Consider the following 26256-nt stretch of genomic DNA (forward strand, 5'->3'; position numbering starts at 1 on the left):
GGGTAGGAAAAGCAGATGAATAAAGCAAACTAGTTCCCAGTGTACAGAATGCACCTTTAGAAGACAATGGAATTTTTTTTAAGGCAAACTCTGTGTATAGCTAAGAAGAGAGATTCTTTCTTTGTGTTTTAGGACTTGGTTCTTCTCCTTTTGCAGTGTTTTCCAGAGCCAGTAAATTCTAGTTGATGCATGCCACTTGTCATTCACAGCTGTGTGAAAATAATGAAAGTGTGACTTGTTGCATTTATGTTTTATGATGTTTTTTTCTCTCCAATGAAATGTGTAATAAAATCCTGTCTTTAATCTCTGTTGTTGCAGTATAAAAAGAGCAAAGCCTTATTCTGCTTTATTTTCCAGTGGCTCTGAAACGTATGCTGAACTTCAATGTTCCTCCTGTTAAAAATAGCACAGGAGAACCAGTATGGAAGGTAAGAACTATTTGAACCAAGCATAGGAGAATTTTATAGTGTTCAGAAACATTCAAACTTTCAAATTTTAACTAACTTCAGTATCTTCTTTCTATTATTAACTTGTACAAAATAATTTTCTCTGTGTTGTGAATATGCAGAATTTAGTGTCAGAATAACTCAGAGAAATATGTATTTGAGATACTAGCTGCTTGAAGACCTAGTGATTGATTCTTTAGGCAATATTTTATTGAGTAACTGGAGAATATTTAAAATATATACTTAGGTCTGGTCAATACCTTTTGGCAAAAACTTGCATGGTACCTTGCAAATGAACTCAGAAAGAAGCCTATAGGAAGGGAAGAACCATTAGTAGCCTTATATATAGAACAAGCTCGAGCGCATGTTACCCTTACGAGTTCTAAAAAGTAAGTAGCTTGTCATTTATGAAAAGTTTTCACTACTGCAAAGCATATATTCCCTCTTCATCTATTCTGTTGTCTTTTTTTCACTAGTTCCTTCTTTTTCTGTTTCCTTCTGCATCTTTGTTTCCTTCAAAATGCAGTCAGAGAAATTCTGCCCAGACAAATTTCTGACAGCAGATTCCCATTTGACTGATGTTTTTTAGGAGGTGAAAGGGATGGAGTTTTTCTCCTTTATCACTGAGTTTCTTTATGTTTCTTTTTAAAATGTATTTATTAGTAAGCACAAATGGAAGTCTATGAAAAATTAATGATTTATTATAAATTGATAAATATTTAACCTTTTCAGGTTAAGATAGTGGTTCCCTAAGCCTGTATTTTTGTATCCAGTGTATCCTCAAACTGCAACAGGGTGGTTTAGACTGGGCTTTAGGAAGCATTTTTAAAGAAAGAATGGTCAGACATTGTAATAGGGCTGCCCAGGGAGGTGGTTGAGTCACCAACCCCGGATATGTTTAAAGGTTGTTTAGATGTAGTGCTTGGGGTTATGGTTTAAGGGTGAAGTTTGTAGGGTAGGGTTCTGGGTTGGACTTGATGGTCCCAAGGGTCTTTTTCAACCTGAATGTTTCTGTGATTCTGTATTCTACAGTATCCACTGTTTACAGCCCTTTATGTGTATCTGTTTCAGGTTCTCATTTATGACAGATTTGGCCAAGATATAATCTCACCTTTGCTGTCAGTGAAAGAGCTGAGAGATATGGGGATCACATTGCATCTGTAAGTATTTTTACAGTTTGTTGTTTGTTTTTTTTTTCTGAAAAGAACTTACTGATATTCCCTCAAACCATGAACAAAACATTGAAAATCATTCAATAAATAGCTACTGAAATAAAGGTTATACCCTGACTTCTTCCTAAAATCAGATAGAGTTAACACAGAATCAGGGAGTGGAGAGACAATTCCAAACACTGTTCAGTACAATTTCTTACTGAGTCTAGGAGGTTCCTGTTAAAAAGTACAAAATATCCAATAGGTGTTTTTTTTTGGGAATCTATACAAATCCCTCTGTATTCATGTGTGTTAAAATTATTTTGGCACAAACATGAGACTGTGCATATGCTCTGCCTGTCCTGCTACATGTAAAATTTGTTTCTTGTCAAAAATAAGGAATTTCTCTTTCTCAGATATTATTTAGCTCATTGCTGTTACTTGGCTGTGGTAATAGTCATGGAGAAACTTTGAAGATAGATTTATTTATTTTCAAAGTTTATTAGCTTTTACAAGATGATGGCTAGAAATGGAAACACAGTTTAGCATGTTGGCATGTCAGCAGAAATGTGAGAGAACATGTAAGCACCTTGTAAACAGGAAAAGCAAGTTTGATATTATGATATAGATAGAGGTTTTGTTATCATGCCAGCAATTAAAAATTGGTGTGATGATTTTTGTGTATGCAGTATTTTAGAATCCTCTGAATGGTTTAATCTGTTTTTTAATATTTATGAAGTCTCTTCACAGGCTTTGAATAAACTTTGGAGATGTCCATTAATGTATTCAGCCAAAAAAATGACACAAATAAGGTTCTTCACTATTTTGTCATGTCTTGGTCTTGCTAAAATTCCAGCAAAGTGTAGGAATAAATTAACTGTGTCTGTACAAAAAAGTAATTTCTTTAACTATAATTTTATACAAACCAGAGGAAGAACACATGAGAGATGTATTTTTCATTCCTTTCAGGCTTTTGCATTCAGACCGGGATCCTATTCCGGATGTTCCAGCTATTTACTTTGTGATGCCAACAGAAGAAAATATTGACAGAATGTGCCAGGTAACTTGCATGCTTAGTATTTCAAATCAGCAAATAAAACAGTGTGTGAGAAGTGATCCTGCACTCACTGGAGTGTGACTGTTCTATATCTAATTCTTGTCTGTGTCTGAAACACCTTTGCTTGCATCTTTTTATATTTTGGCACATATTTACAATAAAAACATTACCCAAAAGTTTTACATGCAAAACTTCTATTTGCCAGAAAGTAGAAGGGTAAAATCTGCCGTGGCAGGAGAGTTGTACTAGATCATCTTTCGAGATCCCTTCCAAGCCCTAATGTTCTGTGATACATCTGCTGTGTTTCTGGGAGAAAGCTTTGGGAGTGACAAAAACAAGGGGCAGTGGGCACAAATCAAAATATAGGCTGAACACTGGAACAGATTGCCTGGAGAATTCATGGAGTCTCCATCCTTGGAGATATTCAAAACCCATCTGGACACAGTCCTGCTGTTTCACTCCTCTTTGAGAGGGTGACTAACCTCAGCATTTACAATGTCTGGAAAGAATTGGTAGAAGGTTGATATCTTCACCAAAGGAAGGAAAAAGACCAAAAGGGTATTTTATGGTCAGGTGCAGAATTGTAGCTGCTGTCTGATAGACAGTAAAAGTATGAATTGTTTTTTAATTGTTCAGGAATATATTAGTACTTATTCAAGAAAAAAATTGTGTTTTTTCCTTCCTTTCAGGATCTTCGAAACCAGCTTTATGAATCTTATTATTTAAACTTTATTTCTGCCATTTCAAGAAGTAAGCTGGAAGACATTGCAAACGCTGCCATAGGTGCTAACGCAGTAACCCAAGTGGCTAAGGTAAGAAAAGCCCTCAGTCTCTAATGTTGATCTCAGAAATGCAGCTTAGTGCTGTACTTAAGATTCATCAGAAATCCCAAGTGCTTTTGTGTGAAACCTTTGTGAAAAATGCTGGTTTCAGAGCATTCTCAGTCAGTGCATCCAGTTCGTATATAATGGGGTGGAGTTCCTAAATACAGGAGGAGTGCAGTATGAGTGCAGTTGTCATTTTAAACAGGCAATATGTTGTAGAGGTGGATGTTTCATCCATACACACTGTTATTCAGTGCACTCCTACACATTAATGACTTAAAGGCAGGTGTCAGGTACATACTCTCTTATTTTTTTGAATCTCTGTGCCAAAATCTGCAAATTTATGAACTAATTGCTTTCATATATTCTTAAATACATTCACCTTTTTCTCACCCCTGATGGGGAGTACTACTGGCACGAGAGAAAGAAAGTGCTGTGAAATGAAAACTGCTGGTATTGTTTAAGCTTGAGGTCTTCAGCAGGAGAAAAATCACCAACAGCACTGTGAACTAACTTTCTTAAATGTGTTTTTTCTGTTGTGATGTTCCATTAACAGTTTAGGCTATAGATATGTTTAGTTTTTTTCCTGAATGCACAGGTATCTTACAGAAAAATTAGAATTCATGAGCTGTAATCTCTCCTTCTGTAGATACTTGTGGAGAGGAGAAGGTTTTGAGGTTGACCTTATTGTGGCCTTCCAGTATCTGAAGGGGGCCTACAAGAAAGCTGGGGAGGGACTTTTTAGGCTATCAGGTAGTGACAGGACTGGGGGGAAAGGAATAAAGCTGGAAGTGGGGAGATTCAGGCTGGACGTGAGGAAGAAGTTCTTCCCCATGAGAGTGGTGAGAGCCTGGAATGGGTTGTCCAGGGAGGTGGTTGGGGCCCCATCCCTGAAGGTGTTTAAGGCCAGGCTGGATGAGGCTCTGGCCAGCCTCATCTAGTGTGAGGTGTCCCTGCCCATGGCAGGAGAATTGGAAGTAGATGATCCTTGTGTTCCCTTCCAACCCTGACTGATTCTATGATTCTCTTTCCTATCTCCTGTCTGAGAGCTTAGCACTCTTTGTGTTGTAGTACTAATAAAAAATAAACTTAATATTTTATAACATCCTGCATATGTTGGGTCCTTTTCAATGATGATTTGCTACTAGAAATTTGTCCACATAAATATTTGTAGTTGGACTGGTTTAGCAGTTTTCAGGTGCTCTAATGTTTTGTGTTACTGCTCAATCCTTACACAGGCTTTTTAACTCATACATTGCATCCTGCATTTCTTTGTTAAAATTGGTAATTCTGTAAAAGGTCAAAAAGAAGTAATGATAAATCAGGGGGGATTATGATTTCCTCTGGACTGTTCTGACCAGTATGCCTTGTTTTCCAGGTTTTTGATCAGTATCTTAATTTTATTACTTTAGAAGATGACATGTTCGTGTTGTGTAACCAAAACAAAGAACTTGTTTCATATCGTGGTAAGTAAAATTGGTATAAAAATTATACTGCAATGTCTCCAGTTGAAATTTACCTTTGAAGTTGTCACCAATACCAAGCAATGATTTTAAAGACCTTGGAGTCCTGGTGGAATGCAAGTTGTCCATGGGACAGCAATGTGCCCTTGTGGCCAAAAGAGCCAATGGGATCCTGGGGTGCATCAAGGAAAATGTGTCCCGCAGGTCTATGGAGGTTCTCCCTCTCTGCTCTGCCCTAGTGAGACCATACCTGGAGTATTATGTCCAATATTGGGCTCCCCATTTCAAGAGAGACAGGATCTGCTGGAGAAAGTTCAACAGAGAGCCACAAGGATGATTAGGGGACTTGAGCATCTCTGCTATGAAGAGAGACTGAGAGCCCTGGGGCTGTTTAGTCTGGAGAAGAGAAAACTGAGAGGGGATCTGATCAATGTCTATCAATAGCTGAGGGGTGGGTGTCAAGTGGAGGGGGCCAGGCTCTTTTCAGTGGTGCACAGTAATAAGACAAGGAACAATGGATACAAACTAGAACATAGAAGGTTTCACCTCAACATGAGAAGAAACTTCTTTCCAGTGAGGATGACAGAGCCCTGGAACAGGCTGCCCAGAGAGCTTGTGGAGTCTCCTCTGGAGACTTAAAAACTCCACCTGGATGGATTCCTCTGTGGGCTACCCTGGGTGATCCTGCTTTGGCAGAGGGGTTGGACTTGATGGTCTCTGGAGGTCCCTTCCAACCACTAATGTACTGTGATTCTATGATTCTATTTTGCTTTGATCTACTCAGATTCAGGATAATCTGTTACAAGTGTAGTTTAAAGTCATGAAGGTAGCAGTTCTTAGATACTAAATTCAGCATCTTTACTGCATGGCTGTGGTAATATTGAAAAGTAATGGTGTGTTTTAAAATAAATTTAGTAAAGCAGAACTTCAGTATAGGCAAATATGGCCAGTAGGGTTTTTTTTACATGGAATAAAACCAAAAAAACCCCAGTATTATTTACACTCATAGACACTGAGTGGTTGCTGTGATTTGCACCACTTGTTAGTCACAATCCCTTCTGCAGCTCTGAAGGCATTAAGTATTTTGTTTGTTTGAGTGGTCAGTCCAGAAATTACAATATCTCTTGTCAGAGAGAACAGGAAAAGATTGTGTAGTGTTGGACTTTGCACAATAAGCACAAATTGAGTTCTCCCAATTTTTTTCCTAAAAAAAAAAAAGGGAAAGAAAAAACATAGTACATCCATTAGCTTCCCTCCTAAGAGGGGCATTTCGTGATTGCATCTCTTCTGCAACAAAAGCATTGACTAGTAAGAGCTGTTAGGTAGGAGGGGCTTTGCTTTCTCAATATTGAAGTGGCATAAACTTCTTTATTCTTAAATCTTTTCCACACTGTTTTAGCCATTAACAGACCAGATATAACGGACACAGAAATGGAAACTATAATGGACACTATTGTTGATAGTCTCTTCTGTTTTTTTGTTACACTTGGTAAGTTGTCTAATTCTATGGTATTTTCTTTTCCTTCTAGAAAGGTTCCATATTCAATAACTAGAAGTTTAGAGATTTCATAAAACAAAGAGAGAATTAGGTCTGTGAGGGAAATCTTGGTAGTTTGTGGGGTGGGTTAATGATACTGCACAAATTGTTGCTATAGGTCACCCCAAGAGGCAATAAAGGCTGTCCTCTCTGGGAGCTGAGCTTTAGTCTTCAGCATCAATGGGAGAACAATACTGAAATGGAAAAGTTTGCATTCAGTGCAATGAACACCAATAGTGCTTTGAGTTTGGATTTGTAGCTCTCAAAAAAATATCCCACAGAAGAAGAAGGGAAAAAAAAAAAGCCCCTCACAGAAACCCTGCAAAGATCTAGCTGAAATAACTGAAGAAACAGAAATTCACTTCTTGTATTGTGAGTTTTCGTGATGCTTAGATTGTCACCAAAGTCAGTCAGTCTGAGAGTATTCCTACAAGAGGAGCTGGGGATTGCTATGCAGTAGTCGTTCAAGAAAGATTTCCTTGGACCTATTGAGTTTTGTCAAGTGTTACTGTGTTAAAAATGAAATCTCTTTTATACTCAGTCACTTCAGCTCTGTGGTATTGGAATTTGCATATTTATACAGATAAGCAAGAAACAGTAGCTAAAGGTTTTGAAACCTGAATGCTCTCTTTGTGGTGTACATTATACCCAAATTTCTTTAGGAGGTATTCATTTAATTTTGTAAAACTGTATTATTTCTATATAGTATTTTCTTGTTACACAGATAAAGACTGCAGGAGACAAATTTAGTATGTTTTGTATTGTCTGCTTGAAATACTTCTTAGAATGTTAGTAACAATTTGTTTTGTGAAAAGCCTGCTAATTTATTGTCTGAAAATCATCGTGCAAGTAGAAGTCAATGTGTCTTTTAATAGGAGCTATTCCCATAATCAGATGCTCAAGAGGAACTGCAGCTGAAATGGTGGCAGTGGTAAGAAACTATTTTCTAATGAAGTACTATTGTTTTGAAACTTTCCTAATGCATTGCTTGCTTTTCTCGATACTAGGCAGAGATCTGGTGTCATTGTTGCCTTTTCCTGATGAAGGAAATAAAACTGGAAAGGGGATTCACCACTTCTCTGTTCTTACTTCAGTTGCATGGAACTCCCTGTAGGAATTGTAATATTAATGGAATCAGCTGATGAGAAACTTAAACATGAATGATCATTCATATTCTAGAGTTTATCAAGATTGTCTGACACATTGTAATTACAACTGTTTATCTACACAGTTTAAAAAGTGGCTTACCTGGCCTGGGTTTTTGTGTGTGTCTTAATTTTTCCCTATCTTATTGGGAAACCCTGTGAAAACAAGACATTTTCACTATATCAAACTAAACTGACACTGAACTTGATTATTGTGTAGGGATGAAATTGACAAATCACAATGCAAAGTCCCTACAGCACTGTCTTCATTAGGTATCTCTCTGCTTAATTTCTTCCATCTTCCTCACATCCTTCATTGTCAGTTGTTTAGTGATTGGCCCAACCCTAATCCTTGACAGATTTATTAGGTGTATGTGAAATGGCATGAAAACCTCCCTGGTCAATTTAGGGTCACCTGAACTGGTCTGCACCTCCAGCTTGCTACTCAAGAATTAGTGGTGACCTTGGTCTGCACACCAATCCTTGGTACTAAGCAGAAACACTGAGTTATCGCTGCTAGAAGCAGATGCTGCTGTTAATTTCAGAAAGTGCAGTTCTTAGGAGAGACTGAGCTGGAAAGTCAAATCATTGAACAGAATTAGTTCTGTTCTGACCCAAAGCAGGACATCAATGAAACCTTACTATTGGTCAAACCTAAGCATATTGAGGGTAGTCTCAATTTTAGGAAACGCTTAGCGTGGCAGTGTTTGACAGCCCAGTTTGCTGCTTCTGCCATCTTTCACTCATGGTGTTTCTTAACTGGTATCTTCTCTTTGGGTGTCTAGGGAGAGGGTGCTAATTGTCTGGATAGAGATTAGTGGGCATAATGGAAACATCTGTTGTGTAATCCAGAATGTTGGAGGGAGAAAGTAGAAGAAAGAGATTTTTTTTTTCTGTGTGCAGTGGACTTAGACTTTCTGCAGCTAAGACATTTATAAACCATAAAACCAGCACAATAAGGCTTTAAATACTGATCATTTAGGGACTAGGGAACCATTGTTTTGTTAAAAGCTGTTTTGTTTTTTCCTCCCCTCAGAAGTTAGATAAGAAGCTCAGAGAGAATCTAAGAGATGCCAGAAACAGTCTTTTTACAGGTGACACACTGGGAGCTGGCCAGTTCAGGTATGGTGTTATTAATAACTATGTATTTTTATTTTTCATATTTCAGTTGTTTGAAATACATCGTTAGGATGTCATCATTGTGCTGCAAACTGTATTTGCAAGAATTTGGTTCAAATTCCATTTAAAAAAAAAAAATATACTCCTAAGGCAGTTTCCCAATCTCTCAGTAACCACTTTGAAATCTTCTACAGCTAATAAGTGAGCAGTCCTGGTACAGTGACACAAAAAGAAGTTCATGAAGTGGGTAATTTTGTTCACATAACCTGTTTGCAGGGCCATGATGTGCAGCTGGATATCTGAATATGCCTGTTAGTGATCTTTAATACATTAGAAACAAAGAAATGGCCATTTTCTCACTTGTGAGTGGTGTTATCATTTGTAGTTATGTCAAAAGCAAGTGTTTCTCAGCTGATCCGTGTGTCAACCAGAGGAGAATTGCTTAGGGACATGCCACTTGGATAGTTTAGTAGTCAAGGACTGTTAGTCATGACCATTTGAATCCTTTGAGGGGAATGAGGGAGGAGAAAAGACATTGTAGATGTTTGCCTCCTGGGTGCACCATTTCCCTCCAGACAGGCTGCCTTAGGAAAGTGTATTAGGGGAGTTCATAGTGTGCATGAAGAGGTGGGGGGATGTACTGGGATGAGTGTAACTGAAGAAAACAGTGATGGTGTCATAACTGGGTATAAAATAGTCATATTTTTATCTCAAATTAAGACCAGAACTTAGATAAAAGACCCAAAAAACACCAAGATTGGCAAAATGGTGAGTGGAAGGGTATTAGAGAACAGCTGTGAAATACCAGTCCCATCATTTTCACTGGACCTGAATTACAGCCAGTGTTTCTCCTTCAGAGGGGCTTGGCTTGTTTTTCTCACAGTATAGTACATTATTAGCTTCAGACAATCAAAATTCGAGGAAAAGGAAATAGGGGAACCTTTAACTAAATCAGATCTTCAATTTGATTTTCAGAATCAGGTGACCAAGGCTCTTCAGGTTATATATCTACACAAAAATACTTACTGCCTACATTGTAATTTGGCCATTGCATTTGCCATGAGGTTCATGTGCTTAAGGGAAATGGTTGCAATAATGGTTGCATCCATTCTGTCAATTTACAGCCTTCCTAGCTTCACTATAAATTTTTCATATAGCCATAACCCAAGACATTTAGGCATTCTTTTTATACAAAAACAAAGTATTGATGGAATTACCACAATGTACCTCAGAAGTACTTTGTTTTTAGTGGGCTTTGTATACAAGCAAAGAGAAATTAAATTAAAAGCCCTCAGTAGAGGTTTCATAATTGAGGTTCATAATGGGAATTAAGATCAAATGTTACCCACAGAAACAGTTGTTTGGAACTCGGAAAGATATTAGTTAATACCTAAAAGGCTAGTTAGTGTTTAGTGTTTTGGTTTCTGCTCAATATTTATGCACTGGTAATTTCACTTAGTACAAGATAAAATCATCTTTGTATCATTACCAAGACAGTGATTCATAGACTTTCTGCTTTGGGAAGGCTGGAGGAACTCTGCAGTAGGAAGTTTGGCTTTTAACTTGAAATGTGATTTAGGAAGTGGCTGATATCACTCAGGGTGTTACTGGGGTGTTCTAAATGTATTCAAAGAAGTACTAATACAGTCTCATCTTTTCAGCTTCCAAAGGCCCCTATTAGTCCTTGTTGACAGAAACATAGATTTAGCAACTCCTCTACATCATACTTGGACATACCAAGCTTTAGTGCATGATGTTCTGGTAAGAATAAGTCTGATTTTTTTACCAAAACTGTTTTCTTCTCTCAGTTTGTTATGAAACCTAATACAAGATTCTCTCTTAATCCAAAATCTGTTTTGTCTCTTTTATTTGGAAGTTGCTTAGTGACAAAAAAAAAAAACCAACTTGGAAGGTTTTCTCCAGTAGGTTTATTTAGCAATAATTTCTAAAAGGGTTAAAACCTTGAAATCTTGATGCCATCAAAAGATAGGAAATTCATCAATCCTAGCTTTTTTTTTTTCTTCAGTGGTTCATGATCCTTTATGTTATGTAAACTCTAAACTCCATTAAGTGCAACTCAGTTTTGAAAAATGAATGCTTTTAATAAGTTTTTTAATTGAATTAAGTATTAGTATTTCTGAAAATACCTGTTTCTCATTTTCTCCACAAGACAGTGCAGGTGTTCAGTATTGAGATATCAACTGGTGTGTGACCTTACTGTGAGGAATCTGTAATAGATATTTTTATTAATGTGGGGTTTTTTTTAAATGCAGATACCCTTGAACCACTTTTTATTTCCTTATTTTATAAAAGCAGTAGTAGAAATGTACTTGAATGAAAGCAACCATTTACCAAAGACTTATGCATTTCATATGTAGTTACAGAGTAAGAGAGAATATGTGTAAGAATAATGACTATCTGGAGACTTTTTCTATACTGTCATGCAAATAATTTCAGTGTCTAGCTTTGAGAAATACTTTGATTTTTCTTCTTGAGTGTATTAGAGGAATAGCTAAAATATGCACATGCACAGAAGTGTTTGTATACAGCATTGTTCTCAACTGTATACATGTGTACATGTGGTCTTGTGCTCTGATGAATCATACAATCAGTCAGGGTTGGAAGGGAACACAAGGATCATCCAGTTCCAACCCCCCTGCCATGGGCAGGGACACCTCACACTACAGCAGGCTGGCCAGAGCCTCATCCTGCCTGGCCTTAAACACCTCCAGGGATGGGGCCTCAGTCACCTCCCTGGACAACCCATTCCAGGCTCTCACCACTCTCATGGGGAAGAACTTCTTCCTCACGTCCAGTCTGAATCTCCCCACTTCCAGCTTTGTTCCATTCCCCCTAGTCCTGTCACTACCTGAAAGCCTAAAAAGTCCCTCCCCAGCTTTCTTGTAGGCCCCCTTCAGATACTGGCGGAAGGCCATGAAAATATCTTAGGACTAATGGCATATTTTAGGACACTTTAAAATTCTATTTTATGTGATTCATCCCTTATGAAAAGCCTCTTCCTCTAAAACTTAAGGGTGTTTTTTACAAAGAAGCAATTTTTGTCCTAAGGACAGGCATATAGGAAAAAAGAAGTGTGCACTGTGTTTTCTCCACTTATTGTTGAACTGGCTGGAGACTTGCAAGTAGGAGTACTGAACTTCTACAGTTTTCTTTTGAGTAATCACTGAAAGAGTAGGGAATAGAAACCCAAATTAGAACATGTGTATATTTACAGGTGTAAACTTATTTCAGTTTATTTCCTGCCAACCATTTGATCAGCAAATGCTCACTTACTAGGTAGGAAATCCATGCAAAGTTCCATGTACTTACCTTCTGCTCAGCTGCCAGGTAGTGTCAGGTGGCCTCAGGCATATATTAAGGTAGAACTTGAGTGCATCAAGATGCATGGGGGTCAAAGATGTAGTGGAATCTGAGGACAACCAGTGCTACAAATATGGAGGGTATTAGAATAACATTTGAAGAATGTCTTGGGTATTTATTTGTACTGAATCAGGCTTCAGTAGTTTCTCAGGCCAGCTTGTTAAACGTTGCATCTAATTTTTGAGGTAGTTGCAAGGATTATGAGTTTGTCTAGTGAAATTGTAACCAAGTGGCCTGTGATTCCATGTCAAGGATGAAAGTTTAATTTCCAAACTAGTCAAGTTATTCACCTTAACGGCAAGCATGCCGGGTTCCTCACCTCGTGAGCATAGTATTTCATGAAATAACTGCAACAGCCATTTAAAAAGCCATACATTTGTAACTGTGAAAGTGTTATACAAACTGTACTTTCAGATAAGTTGCTTTCAAATAAGTTGTTTTGCATTGAAGCTTTCAGTTGCAATGTCCAGGAATTTTGTGGGGCATTGAACTAAATGCTAACCCAGCCACAAAGTTGTGTGGTGCATCCAATTAGATGATAATGATGGTGTTTCTACACATGAACAGGCTTGTATGAAGAGATCTGAATTAAAAAAAAAACAAACAAACAAACAGAAAAATGGGAGGCATGGATAGAAAGCTGTATAAAGCCAAAAGGAGGAGGTGAAAGGCAGAACTCTAATCAATAAGACTCATTTTGGTAAAACTCCTTGTAAATGCCAAACTAACTTGGAAATTCACTGGTGAGTTAAATTGAACCAAAACATAGATCTCCATTAAAAATTACGACTGAGTTTTAAATCAATTTTTTTTTTCCCCCTTTAAGGTTTTCTTGAACATATGTACTTGAAAAATACTCTGGTTTTAGAACATGCCTTGTAAGATGAAGTTTGTGTTCATTGACTGCATGTGCTTCCTTTGAGAAGCTGCTTAGTTATGTTGATGTGCTGGCATGCAGCATCTATAAGATTTCATTTGAAGTGTGTAGCCAAGGGATAACTGGAAACATTGAAAATTTTTATTTGACAATTTCTCTTACAGTGATCTTGGTCTGTTTACTGTAATGAACATGAAGTGAAAGTTTTATTTCTGGGGGGGGGAAAAAAATCTGATCTAAAAGAATCATGGCAGATTCTGTATAACTGAAGATTTGACTCCTTTTATCATTATTTGCCCAAGCAAAGAGAACTTTGAAGTTTTAAATGTTCTTGAAAAGTGGAGTGCTTGTTAAACTTTGTTGAAAATCAGAGGGCATCTATATGCTGCAGGAAATACAGAGCTGTTCTTGACAAAAGTAAGGGGGAAAGAACAAGAAGATACCCAGGGAGCAGTGTGCTGACATATTATGTGAGCATTACTGTTTCATCTAGCAAAACAAGGGAGTTTCTAGGTTCCTGCATCTGTGGAATAAAACTACATGGAGAGGCAGCAGCTTTGTTGCAAACAGTTGCTTCACATGCACTCAGTAGTGTTGAAAACATAGGGAAAGAGCTGTGAAGGTGTAGCTGAGTAATCCTCACAGTAGATATTCCTGTTGTTGCTATCATGAGCTTCTTTGCAGCTTTGATGCTTTTGCATCAGCCTTAGCAACCTTTTTGTATTTGTTTACAATACAGAAACTTTCATTACTTTAAGGTCTGGGTCAGTTGTTAGAGCTCAGTTATTGCTAAATAACCAATTTTCTGTTCAGAACACTGTTCAGAGTTCAGTGTCAGAAGATTGCATATGAGGCAGTCAAATATCTCTGCTTAGCATTTATTGTTTTGTTTGGTGTTTCTTCAGTAAGTGTGAGCAATTTTGGAGTTCTTACACTGCTATTGTTATTCTCCGGTTAGTAAACTTTCCTGCCCTCTTATGAAATTCTGGTAACTAGTGATGTTAATGATGTTTTAGAAATTATTCCAGAAAGGTAATTGATTGAATATAAAAGACTGATTAAATAAAACTTCAAATATATACATAAGTTTACTTTTTTTCTTTTTTTTCAGGATTTCCATTTGAATAGAGTTAACTTGGAAGAATCAACAGGAATGGAAAGTTCTCCAGCAGGTGCTAGACCTAAGAAAAAAAATAAGAAGTCTTATGATTTAACTGCATCTGATAAATTCTGGCAAAAGCATAAGGGCAGGTAAGTTGTATAGGTACAGAGTTAATATTAATTTAGTCATCAGAAATTCTCAATATTCTTCATATTAAGGTAGCTCTGGTTTTAATCTCTTTTGAAAATATCTTTGAAGTTTGTTTTTTTTTTTTTTAAAGAAATTATCAATGCCAATATTCCTTGGCTGGATTTAATTGTATGTTAGCTCTTTGTTACAGAGCACATCATTTTTATATTCATTATATTAAAGTCCAGTTACCTACCTATGGTAAGATGTCATTATTTTCACTGATTTGATAATGCTGCATGATTTGTGTATTGATATTTCTGAAAAATGTTTTCATCTTCATTTTGATCATGCAACCTTTGTGGTTCTGGTGTTGTAATTAGTTGTTTTAACTGAGCCTAATGCAGACTGTTGCCTTAGCCCTTTTCCAGAGGTAGCCGAGTCTGTTCAGCAAGAACTGGAATCCTACAGAGCTCAAGAAGATGAAGTTAAAAGACTTAAAAGCATCATGGTAAGTTCTGTCACTTTTATGTGCTTTATGTAAAGTATAATAGGACTGGTGAGGCTGCCTCTGGAATACTGTGTCTAGTTGTGGGCCCTCAGTTCAAGAAGGACCTCAGGCAACTGATTCAAAGAGTCCAGCGCAGAGCCACAAAGATGCTGAAGGGAGTGGAACATCTCCTTTATGAGGAGAGAGTGAGGGAGCTGGGGCTCTTTAGCTTGGAGGAGAAGAGACTGTGAGGTGACCTCATTTATGTTTATAAATATGTAAGGGCAAGTGTCAGGAGGATGGAGCCAGGCTCCTCTCAGTGATATCCAATGACAGGACAAGGGACAGTGGGTGCAAGTTGGAGCATAGGAGGTTCCACTTGAACATAAGGAAAAACTTTTTCACCGTAAGGGTGACAGAGCCCTGGAACAGGCTGCCCAGAGTGGCTGTGGAGTCTCCTTCTTTGGAGACATTCAAAACCCACCTGGATGAGCTACTGTGTGACCTACTCTAGGTGATCCTGCTCTGGCAGGGGGATCGCACTGGATGATCGTTTGAGGTCCCTTGCAACCCCTAACATTCTGTGAGTCTGTGATTGTAGTTATGCTTAGCCCACTGTCACCCTCCCTATAAAAATTACCAGCAGATGCTGAGTTTTAGGCATAGTGCAATATTAGAAGTAGGACTACAAGTGCTCTAATTCCTAAGAAGGTTTAATTTCTTATATTCAGTTGCATTACATTTATATAACTTCCATAATAACTGTAAAACACAGCCCAGACATTCATGCTGCTATGAGAAAGGAGGTTCTAAATGCACTGACTGTATTTGCATATGTGATCTTTGTATTTATGACTACTTTTATTCCTCTTTCCAAATCCTTCTCCAAAACCCAGGGTATAGAAGGGGAGGATGAAGGAGCAATAAGTATGCTTTCTGATAATACAGCTAAGCTAACTTCAGCTGTCAGGTAAGTAATCATCAATAATGCATGATTGTTTAATTAACTGGGAACCATATCTTATACTTTCTGTCATTTCCCTTTTAATATCTTTCGAAATAGCCTTAGAAGTAGGCTATTGAGCTCAATTATAGAGTTTAAATTCTTTATAACTCTGGTAAATAATTAATGCAATGCCCTAGACAAGTAACAAGTCCACGGCTCTGGAGTGTTTCCTCAGCAAAACTGAATAATCTAGGAGCACCATTGATTTGCTTACACTCTTGCACCAGAAGAACCCAACTCTCTATCTCTTCATGGCTTCCTTAAAATAATTGTTAGGGAAATCTACTTCCTGAAGCATATGCTTGCTTTGCATGATGCATTAATACAGTTACGATACCATCCATTGGCAAGATTGAAGTCATTAAGGACCCTGCATGGGAAGTTTGCTCTCTTGCTTTTGGAGATCTAGCCATCATGTATGACACTGAAAGTCTGAGGTTTGGACTTGCTCCTCATTGTAAATCTGGTTTTCATTCCACTGATGGCTTGGAGAAGGGACATGTTCATTTTGCTGCCTTTGCAAAGACCCCAGTCAGAAGGAAGAAGGAAGGATAATCAGTCTGAGACTGGATGAGGTGATATGCCCAGTGTCCTGTAAAATCCAGCATGTGTCTGCATTAGTTAGTTGTCTCTGAGTTTCAGAAGTTTTGTATGCTATGCCATGGTTAGAATTTGATTAGAATTAGGCAGTGTGATGGGCCAGACAATATAACAAAATTGAGCTTTCCAAGCTTTGAGTTTCCAAGCTCTACCTACAAAAATTGTAAAAGGTTTTGTACATTTCAGGATGCTGGTTTTTAGGTTGAAGCAGTAAAGTAAAAAAGTAACTGACAGGCATCAAAAGCTTTAAACTGATAGCAACAAAAAATTAAAATCCTATGATTAAAACTTCAAGTTTTACTGTTCAGTTAGCCTCTATATGACTTGTATGTAATCTGGCATTATTAAAGCAGATCTTACCCTACCTCAGAAAAGTGTCTAACACAGGAAACTCTCCTATTGCAGTGTTTTGGCTCTGATCTGTAGGACTGAGAAGTCCAAATACCATTAAGATCCTCCATTCAGGCATGTTTCTGATGTAATAATTAAGTTAGACTTTGCTGGTTTTGTTGTCTGCTAACAGGAAGAGATACCCTTCAGAGTTGTCTTAGGCTTTACAATTTCTAGAAAATTTTAGAATATATCACAGATACATATGCTTTAGCTAAAACAATCTGTGTATATCACAGAATCGTTTGGGTTGGAAAAGACCTCTAAGATCATTGAGTCCAACCATCAACCCAGTACCACCATGGCTATATACAAATATAGAAGAGACTTAATTAAAAAACAGAGGTTTGGGTCCTTTACAAAGGCAGCTTTAAGGTCATTCCTGGTCAATCACCATTGGTAACATTTATTTTGTGGTTGCATGAAGAAGAAAAGAAAATTTGGTGACTTCACTTTATGGTTAAGCAACCAAACTTTCTTTCCTCCTTTAATCACCTGGAGTACCATATCCAGCTCTGGAGCCCTCAGTTCTGGTGGTCCAGAGAAGGGCCACCAAAATGATCAGGGGGCTGGAACACCTCTGCTGTGAGGACAGGCTGGGGGAGCTGGGGTTGTTCAGCCCTGGAGAAGAGAAGGCTCCAGGAAGACCTAAGAGTGGCCTTCCAGTACCTGAAAGGGGCCTACAAGAAGGCTGCAGAGGGACTGGTTACAAAGGCCTGTAAGGATATGGAGAGGGGAGATGGTTTGAGATGAGAGGAGATGTAGATTGGACGTTAGGAACACGTTCTTTACCATGAGGGTGGTGGAAGACTGGAACAGGTTGCCCAAGGAGGTAGTTGTGGCCCCATCCCTGGGGATATTCAAGGTCAGGCTTGAGAAGGTTCTGAGCAGCCTGGTCTAGTGGAGGATGTCCCTGCTGACTGGGGGGGTTTGGCCTAGATGGCCCTTCTGCTCTGAACCATTCTATGAATCTACATTTCTTCAGGACTTGCAGTCAATGTCATTAAGTACCTTCACATCTACTTACTCTTAAACTGACTGTCCAGAGTGCTTTTGGCTGTGAAAGTGTCATTTATGTATGTAATGTGTCTTTTCCATACATGATGCCTAAGTGCTAGCTGTGAAAATCATGGTAGATCAAAACACCTTGAGTAACAAAACTTTTAAGTGAATTTAACCATTATTTCCCATGTCACAAAACAAAAGATTTCCATCATGAATCCTGCATAGAAAGCTGTGTTCTCTGTAGAAGCACTTGTAACAAATTCCAGGGCATCAGAAGTTTTGTGTTTATTTGACAGATCTTTTTATTATTTAGTATTACTTTGTAAATATTTCATGTTATTTGATAGTATTTGACAGATATTATTACTTGACAGATCTTCTATATGTATGAGACATGAACTAAATGTTGATTACAGCAGCCATAATTCTAGTAGTTTATTTGTTTACATCAGCAGGGCATGTATCTGTTGTTGATCACAAGCTTTCAATACAAATATTAAGTTACCCCCATTGTGTGTTTTTTTTTTTTGCTACTCGGGGTAAAACCCTGGTTTACTACATTGTATGTGGGTATCCTTCTGTTAGGAGAATCCTTACATGTATGCTTTGTAACTTTTAGTTCAAACCCTACTGTGTTCTATAGTTTCAGACTTTAGTAATCTCTAAAGGTCACTTCTAAGCCAAACTGTTCTATGATTCTATAAATTTTTTTGTACTGGCTCTATGCAATACACAATTCAACTAACTGTGCACCTCAGCAGGTTAGTTTGTATTTAATCTCTTCAGCTCTCTTCCAGAACTTCTGGAAAAGAAGAGGCTCATTGATCTTCATACAAATGTTGCAACAGCTGTTTTAGAGCATATAAAGGTATGATTGCTCTCCAACTTCAGTTCTCTATCTGTAGTGCTCCTTACCTGGAGAAATAAATCGAGCAGGTGAAGTAAAATAAGAAATTGAGCCTTCTGAGATGTGCTGCCTCTTACAGGAATCACTGTATGATCTCATGTAGTGTTGAAGGGTGAGAGGGAAGGAATTTTGAATGCCTCTACATGGAAAGCAAAGTAAACATAATTTTATTCTTATCAGAATTTTTCTTTTCTTATCAGAATTTATTAGTACACTCTTACATATTGCCACAGCATTTATTGTGGGTTAAAGTCTTTCTAAAAGCAGATTATGAAGGAAGTGTTTCATTTACTTTAGAGATGTGTCATGGCAAGTTATGACTTCAGGCTGATCAGATTTCTGTTCTGTTTATCAGAAAGCTACCGTTTACTGTTCACCAACAAAAATGATAAACAGAGGTGTGGCAGTAATGCTGCCTGTCCCTAACCTGATCTTTCTAGTGAGGTCAGTTAGATGTCTTGAGCATAATTTAAGCATTTCAGAATGATGCTTTTCCTCTTTTCAAGCCTGCTGCTCTTTTTTTATCAGAGAACTTGCAGGTTTAGTATCAAGAAGAGTAACTTGGAAGATGGATCTATTTTTGTAGTGAGAGCAGAAATTAGAGAGGAGCCTTTCAGAAGTACTGAAATTCTGATTTTGAAAGCGATTCAAGCACTAAGTATCACTGAAAATCAATAGTTAGAAAATGTTATCCTGTGCTTTTTATAACTTATGGAAGGCAATTGTTTTGAAGGTAATTTTAACATCTGTAAAGTGCATAACATCTGTCCTCAATTATTATTGCTCCTGATGTTTTGCTGAACTAAATACTATAAATGAACAAAAGGATTCATTCTGAATTTTAATGCTTCAATTATTTTTACATCTTTATAACATTGAGGAAGAGATAAAAGTGTGCCTCTGGCTCATTCCTGGAGGGGCTAGCTTTTGCACTGCTCAGCATGCCAGTTCTCATATCTGACAATTTGGAAGCAGTATATTAATGCCATTGGAGGTAAAAAAAAAAGTTGAGAATGTCAATATTTCATTGGATGCCTTGTCTGTGTATTTACTTGTCTAAGAAAGGTGCCGAGACAGGCTTGGCAGGCTGACACCAGTAGTATTTTAAATGCTGAATGGAAGGCAGGTTTCAGAGCAGGATGTAGAATGGCAGTAACATCTGTTTTGATCACCAGTGTCCTCTTGGCAGTGGGCTGCAGTCAGCTTCATTCTCCATTAGGTGATAGTGACACACTTTTCTGTTACCTAGACGTGGAGGGAATTACCATAGGGGCCCTCTGCTGTAGCACTCTACTAGTCCTCAGACTGTCTCCTCTGACAGAGAGCCTCTTATGAGAGCATTCCCAGGCAGTGGTGATCCATTTCTCCTTAATCCTGGTGTTGTGAAGTGCTCAGGCTCATTACCTTTTTATTCCACACCTGTCCAGAGACTGTCAGACCGAGGAATTAAATCAGATTATTATAAGAGAATTTTTTTGGCAAGTCATGAGTAGCTAGTGTGAATCATAGAATCATAGCATGGTTTAGGTTGGAAGGGACTTTAGAGATCACCTACTCCAACCTCCCTACCACGGGCAGGGATGCCTCTCAAATGGACTTGGCTGCTCAAGGCCTCATCCAATCTGGCTTTCAAGATGCCAATGGAGGACGCAGCCACAAGCTCCCTGGGCAGCCTCTTCCAGAGTCTCACCACTCTTGTCCTGAAGAACTTCTTCCTAAGATCCAGTCTAAACCTGCTCTCCCTCAGCTTCAAACCATTCCCCTTGTCCTACTGCTAGACACCCTTATGAAAAGTCTCTCTCCAGCCTTCCTGTAGGATCCCTTCAGGTATTGTAAGGCAGCTTTAGGGTCCCCTTGGAGTCTTCTCCAGGCCGAACCCCATCTATCCTCATAGCAGTTTTACAGCCCTTGGATCATCTTCATGGCCCCCTGCACTCACTCCAACAGCTCTGTGTCCTTCTTATGATGGGGACACCTGAACAGGATGCAGTATTTGAGGTGGGGTCTCCCAAGAGTAAAGGGGCAAAGTCCCCTCTCTTGCCCTGCTGCCCACATTCCTCAGAGTTTCTCCTCTTCTTGACATAAGCACTGTAATTGCCTGACCAAACTCAGTCATTCTGCAGGCTGCTAGTTCTGGTTGGTTTTTTGTCAGTATCTTTGACAAATTCTTCCCAATAATTTCTTAGAAATTGTTTTTTCTTCTGACACATTCTGTGCCTCTCTAAAAGGAAGAATATTTGTACTGCAAAGAGAACAGGAGAACCTCCTACAGTTCCTTACAAAAATGACCCTCTAAGAAATTTCAATGAGTCTTGCTTCCACTTGTCTCCTTAAAAGAATTCTGTGTTCATTTTGGAGTGCATTGCACAGGTTGAGATTCCCATGCACTTCAGTAATTTTTCCTAAAATAAGTTTTGGCTTACAAACAGACCATTTGTAAAGATGCTAAGCTGAAAGCTTTCACAAATAATTTTTTTTTTTAAAAAGCTGAATGAGCACTTTAAATGCAATATAAATCCTGTCCCTCGATTGACAGCCAAAAGGTCTCCTGAACAAGGCCAGTGTGGAACGAGATGTCATAGCAGGAAATCAAGAGCAGGAGGCAGAAAGGAAATAACTGTAATGTAAATATATCTTGATTTTTATTATTGTTTTTCTTCACCTCACTTGCCAGTTTGGCACCCATAAGAACCTCTTCTTTGCTTTGTTTTTTTTATTGAACCTCCAGGATTGTTTAGCTCCTCTTCCCCAGCTTTTCCTCTTGGCATGCCTGTGAGTTTGCCATTGAGTGAGCAAAATTGCACTTACTTAAATTAAGTGGGACATCTGCTCCTTATCAGCACTTCTTAGACAAGTTGGCTCCTCGGGAAGTAACTGTCTCATTGCTGTGGCATATCTGGGAAATCTGTCAAAAGGTAACTAGAAGTGTTTAAGGGTATTCAGTAATCCGTATGAAATTTGATTAGTGCCCATCTAATTCCTAGCAAAACAGTGTGAGATGCTGATGGGCATATTTGAAGGTAACCTTCATTTGTTACCTAGTGAAGAATCAGCTGAATAAACTCACCATATTGATCTCTCTCTTTATTTCATGCTTTTGTCACATCAGAAAGAGAGTCTTGAAGATTTTATATTGTTGCTTACCTCTGACGCCCTTATGTGGATAGAAATAAAGGGCCTGGAGTTTTAGGATTTTTCACTGTTTCTTTTTTTTTTTTTCCCCAAGAGTGCTAAGTTCACACTTTTTGAGGAGAGCAAGTGTGCATGTACCTGTAGTTGTTCATTTTAGACTCAAAGTATAGCATGCAAGCAGTGAGTTTTCTTTGCTGTGGTTAGGCTGGTTGGTTCAGCAGTCTTAGTCAAAAAGTCATCAAGTTGCACATGGTTGAAAAGAATTTTACCGAGTTTGTGCTCCAAGTAAGTTAACAACTGTAAATCTGTTCTTCAAATTGAAAGTGTCTCCTGTTTGGATTAGATAATTGCATTTAAAAGTTGTTCTGTAAGAAAGCACAGTGTATTAGTGAACCTTCTTTAAGTCTTGTACACTTCTAATTGCCATCTGAATAAATCTGTCTTAAACAGATCACCAAGTCAGGTAGCGTGGGCATTGCCATATTCAACAGCAATATATTTATCTTACTAAGTTTCCATATTGCAAGATACTTTCTTATTATTGTTGTTGGATGCTTTTTGTCTAGGGAAAAAAGAAATTAAGCTTAAAAATAGTGAATTTAGTTCCATGTAAGGAGATACAAATGTAGTTAAAATACAAAAAGCAAGTGAATGTAATGGAAGTCACCCTTCACATCTTTATAAACATGAATGAGGTCTCCCCTCAGTGTCCTCTTCTCCAAGCTAAGGTCTCCTCTTCTCCCAGCTGCCTCAGCATTTCCTCGTAAGGGAGATGTTCCACTCCCTTCAGAGTCTTTGTGGTTCTGTGCTGGACTCTTTGAAGCAGTCCCCTCAGGTCCTTCTTGACGTGAGGGTCCCACAACTGGACACAATATTCCTGATGTGGACTCACCAGTACTATTATACTTCAAACTCTTTTTTAACATCATCTTCTTGAGTAGAGTAGAGGGGGAGAAGAACCTCTCTTCACCTCCTAGCTACACCCCTTCTGATACACCCCAGGATGCCGTTGGACTTCTTGCCCACAAGGCAAGCCATTGCTGGCTCATAGGCATTCTTCTGTCCCCCAGGACTTCCAGGTCTCTTTTAGATCGGGTCAGTCCCCAACCAATACAGGTCCATGGGGTTATTCTTTCCCAGGTGTAAGGCTCTACATCTGGCCTTGTATTTCATTAAATTTCTCTCCACCTAACTCTGCGACCTGTCCAGGTCCCACTCAATGGCAGCACAGCCTTATGGAATGTGTCAGCCACTCCTCCCAGTTTTGTGGGAATGGAAATGGAGATCCTCTCTTCTGGTTTCCTCTTTGAGCCAAGAGAAAGCTGAATGCATCCAAACACCAAGATTTAGTTAGTTCCTGAATACTGAGATTTTTGTAAGCTGAGTAGTGGTAACATTTGTTGTAATGCTACATTTTGATGTTCAAACACTCAGAATGATCTGTGATGCAACAGAAGCTTTTACAAGAAGTTTGGGACTGCATTTTTCATCTCCAGATTGTATGGCAATGATACAGTGGTTGAGAAGCGCAAAGCTTGGCTGTTCGTGCAGATGCATTGCAATGCAGTCCTTCATGCATGGCCACACGATGCCTTTCCATAAAGCTTTTGCCTCATTAATTCTTTGTGCCATCCTCCCTAAAAAAAGGATTTTCACAGCTTGATCTTCATGTTTCATTGTAGAAGGAGAGAATTCTTTTGCAGTTTTGGCAAGATAATCTAATTGTGAAGTCCTCTGATGTGAATGTATTACAGCAGGCCTTTGACCTAAGGTAGATTGATACCAGCCCAAGTCAGCAATTGCCTTGTAGATCAAGACACTGGAGGTTCAGCATAAATAGGACACTGTATTCACTTGATCAGTAGTTTTTCCTGTTGCAGCATAAAGCTACATGTAGTTTTCAGCTATGGGAAGACCACAGTTCAAAACAAAGCTCCTCTTCCAGTTTATTTCCATGTCAGACATCCCTTTTTTGACTTAAATTTTCACTTTTTATATGAGAATTACAGAAGTGTCCAATTCCTGAGACTTAATACAAGCATATTATAATGTAAGCATTAGTTATTGCGACTGAAGTTTTTTTTTTTTAAGGTAAATTTATGTAAAGTCTTGATAACTAAAACTGGATAATTTTTTAAAGAGGAAATAAATATCCTTTCATAATGTTAAAGATGCTAACCCTAACACTTCCTATTAATCAGAGTCGAAAGCTGGATGTCTATTTTGAATATGAGGAAAAAATAATGAGCAAATCCACTCTGGATAAATCTCTTCTGGACATGATTTCTGACCCAGATGGTGAGTACTTTAAGTCTCAATTTGGTATAAAATTTGTCAAGATATACAATAAATCTGTGCCTACTGGGACCTCAGGGTTGTAAAGAGCTTATGTGCAGCCTTTGCAAGTCTTGAAAAGTAAACAGCTTTTTATTGCTTCTTAGTATCAGTCTAGAGAGTTTAGTATTTTGGTTGAGTAATATCCAAAATATTGGCAACCTCTGCAGCTCCACTAAAATGCATTCCTAACTCCTTGTTTCTGAAGGTCAAAGTATTTTCACTTTTGTGCTAGTTTTTATTAGTGTAGCATGGAACTTGTGGTCTGAACAATAGGATTCTTAAAACATGGAGTAGGGTTTTAATAACATTAAATTCAGACAGAATGAAAAAGGGCATTTCATAGAAGCAAGAGGTGGTAATGCAGGTAGCTCTTGCTTTTGTCTATGAGGAAAAAAATGGCTGGGAGAAGGTGGAGAGAAGGGAAGGCGTAAGTCAGCCAGTTCGCTGAGAGGCTGGCCTGGAATTTTGCATTTGTTGACCCAGCTGTGGCATGTCTGTTTTCATCATCGAAGAGCAATGCATCCCAGCTTCTATTTCCTGTGTGGTTCATACATAACAAAGCTTTGCACACTGGGTGATGCTCAGATTCTTTATTAGCGAGAGTCAGTAGGGGTCATTCTGTAAAAGGTTGAGGCCAGAATGGGCGTTCTCAGCTTTTCAAAGTATCATAGCATCAGCTCTCCTTCCAGCCTCTCACATCCTGAGGCTTTGCTTTAGCAGTTAATCAGTAGCCTTAAAGGATGCCTTCAGGGTTTTGATTGTAAAACAAATTGTTGTGTTCTAGGTTACCAAGTTAAGTTTTCTTTCTCTATGCTGTCACAGACCATAGCCTAGCAAAAAACAATGAAGATTTTACAGGCAACTGACCTGGGTGTCATAGCTGTTCAGCACAGCTATGCTCTACATCACTGCTATGTAAAGAGTTAAGTACTTTTGCCAAACAAAGTGGTTTTCCTAAGATTAATAAAGTGTACACAATACAACCACGGATTTTTTTAATTTTATTATCTTTTAGTAAAACAAAATACCACTTAAACTCTGTGAGACCACTTACACTCCTGTGAGTACAAACCTTCTAGCAGTTTGTGAATGTGGTACATAGGCCCAGGGAGGAAAATGCTAAGTGCTGGCACATTCTAGTGGAAGCAAAGGCAGTGATCAGGGAAGTACTGAAACAAACTGGAAGCCCAAATTTTCAAATCATTTAGAATCATTGAATGCTCTGGATTGGAAGGGACCTCCAAAGGTCATCCAGTCCAACCCCCTCTGCAGTCAGTAGGGCTATCCTCAACTAGATCAGGTTGCCCAGAGCCTTCTTGAGCCTCACCTTGAATATCTTCAGGGCTGGGGCTCCAACCACTTCCCTGGGCAACCTGTTACAGTGTTCACTACCCTTGTGGTACCCAAGTCAGTTACACTATGTAGTTAGAACATTTAAGTGCCTTGTTATACCTAAGTGAACTCCCAAGTGGATGTCTACCTTGAAAGCTGGGGTTTGGGTTACATAATAGAGTTTCTTCAGTTCTTGAACTTCTGGCTTGTTGGTATTTTGTAAAGGTTAATAAGACTTATGACTTGGTACAGCTTTTCAAGGGAAATAAATGTTCATTTTGACAGGGCCTACTCTTAACTTCTGTCAAACTAAATAGATGCTCATACATAAACAAAAGCTGCAGATTAGATTAGATGATCCCCTGCTGACATGATCCACATGCCATACTGGGGGAGGGAGATACCCAAACCAAGCAAACAAAATCCACCAAAAACCCCAAGCAAACAAAATCCACCAAAAAACCCAAACAAAAACTACAGAAAAGCCCAAACAAAAACCACGGAAAACCCAAACACACACAAAAAACCAGAACCAACCAAACAAAAACCCATCCTTTTTTCTCACAAGTACAAGACAGTGCACTTTTATCACGTGTTGTACTATATCTAAAGGTATTGAGCTTTTTAAATGACGTGTTGCAGTACAAATTGGAAATGTTTGCTTTGAGAAGTTATACTTCTGAAATCTTCATTTCAATCTATGGTCCTTCACCAGCAGAAATTCTCTTCTAGAGAAAAGTAGATGGTGCTCAGAAGGGTAGGTTATGGATTATGGCCACATCATTGTTACGATCTGAGAGAGATGAATTTTGATTGTCATTGATAA

At 38.5% G+C, this 26256-nt stretch overlaps 1 protein-coding gene across 2 annotated transcripts in view; it reads left to right on the forward strand.

Annotated features, from left to right (window-relative positions):
* The first annotated feature begins 384 nt into the window (after positions 1–384).
* Positions 385–26256, forward strand: part of SCFD1 (sec1 family domain containing 1) — a 42494-nt gene continuing 16622 nt past the window's right edge. The window contains exons 1-13 of one of the 2 annotated variants that reach the window (XM_054380667.1): positions 385–428; positions 2567–2657; positions 3344–3466; positions 4857–4944; positions 6341–6430; positions 7354–7409; positions 8660–8745; positions 10404–10503; positions 14112–14251; positions 14652–14742; positions 15618–15691; positions 18509–18590; positions 23963–24059. In XM_054380667.1, the coding sequence (XP_054236642.1) occupies positions 385–428; positions 2567–2657; positions 3344–3466; positions 4857–4944; positions 6341–6430; positions 7354–7409; positions 8660–8745; positions 10404–10503; positions 14112–14251; positions 14652–14742; positions 15618–15691; positions 18509–18590; positions 23963–24059 (1162 nt within the window). Of the gene's footprint in view, positions 429–1568; positions 1607–2566; positions 2658–3343; positions 3467–4856; positions 4945–6340; positions 6431–7353; positions 7410–8659; positions 8746–10403; positions 10504–14111; positions 14252–14651; positions 14743–15617; positions 15692–18508; positions 18591–23962; positions 24060–26256 lie in introns of those variants that run through there. The other variant, XM_054380666.1, reaches the window with a different exon arrangement.

This window comes from Indicator indicator, chromosome 4 (assembly GCF_027791375.1).
Source record: "Indicator indicator isolate 239-I01 chromosome 4, UM_Iind_1.1, whole genome shotgun sequence".
Lineage (NCBI taxonomy): Eukaryota > Metazoa > Chordata > Aves > Piciformes > Indicatoridae > Indicator > Indicator indicator.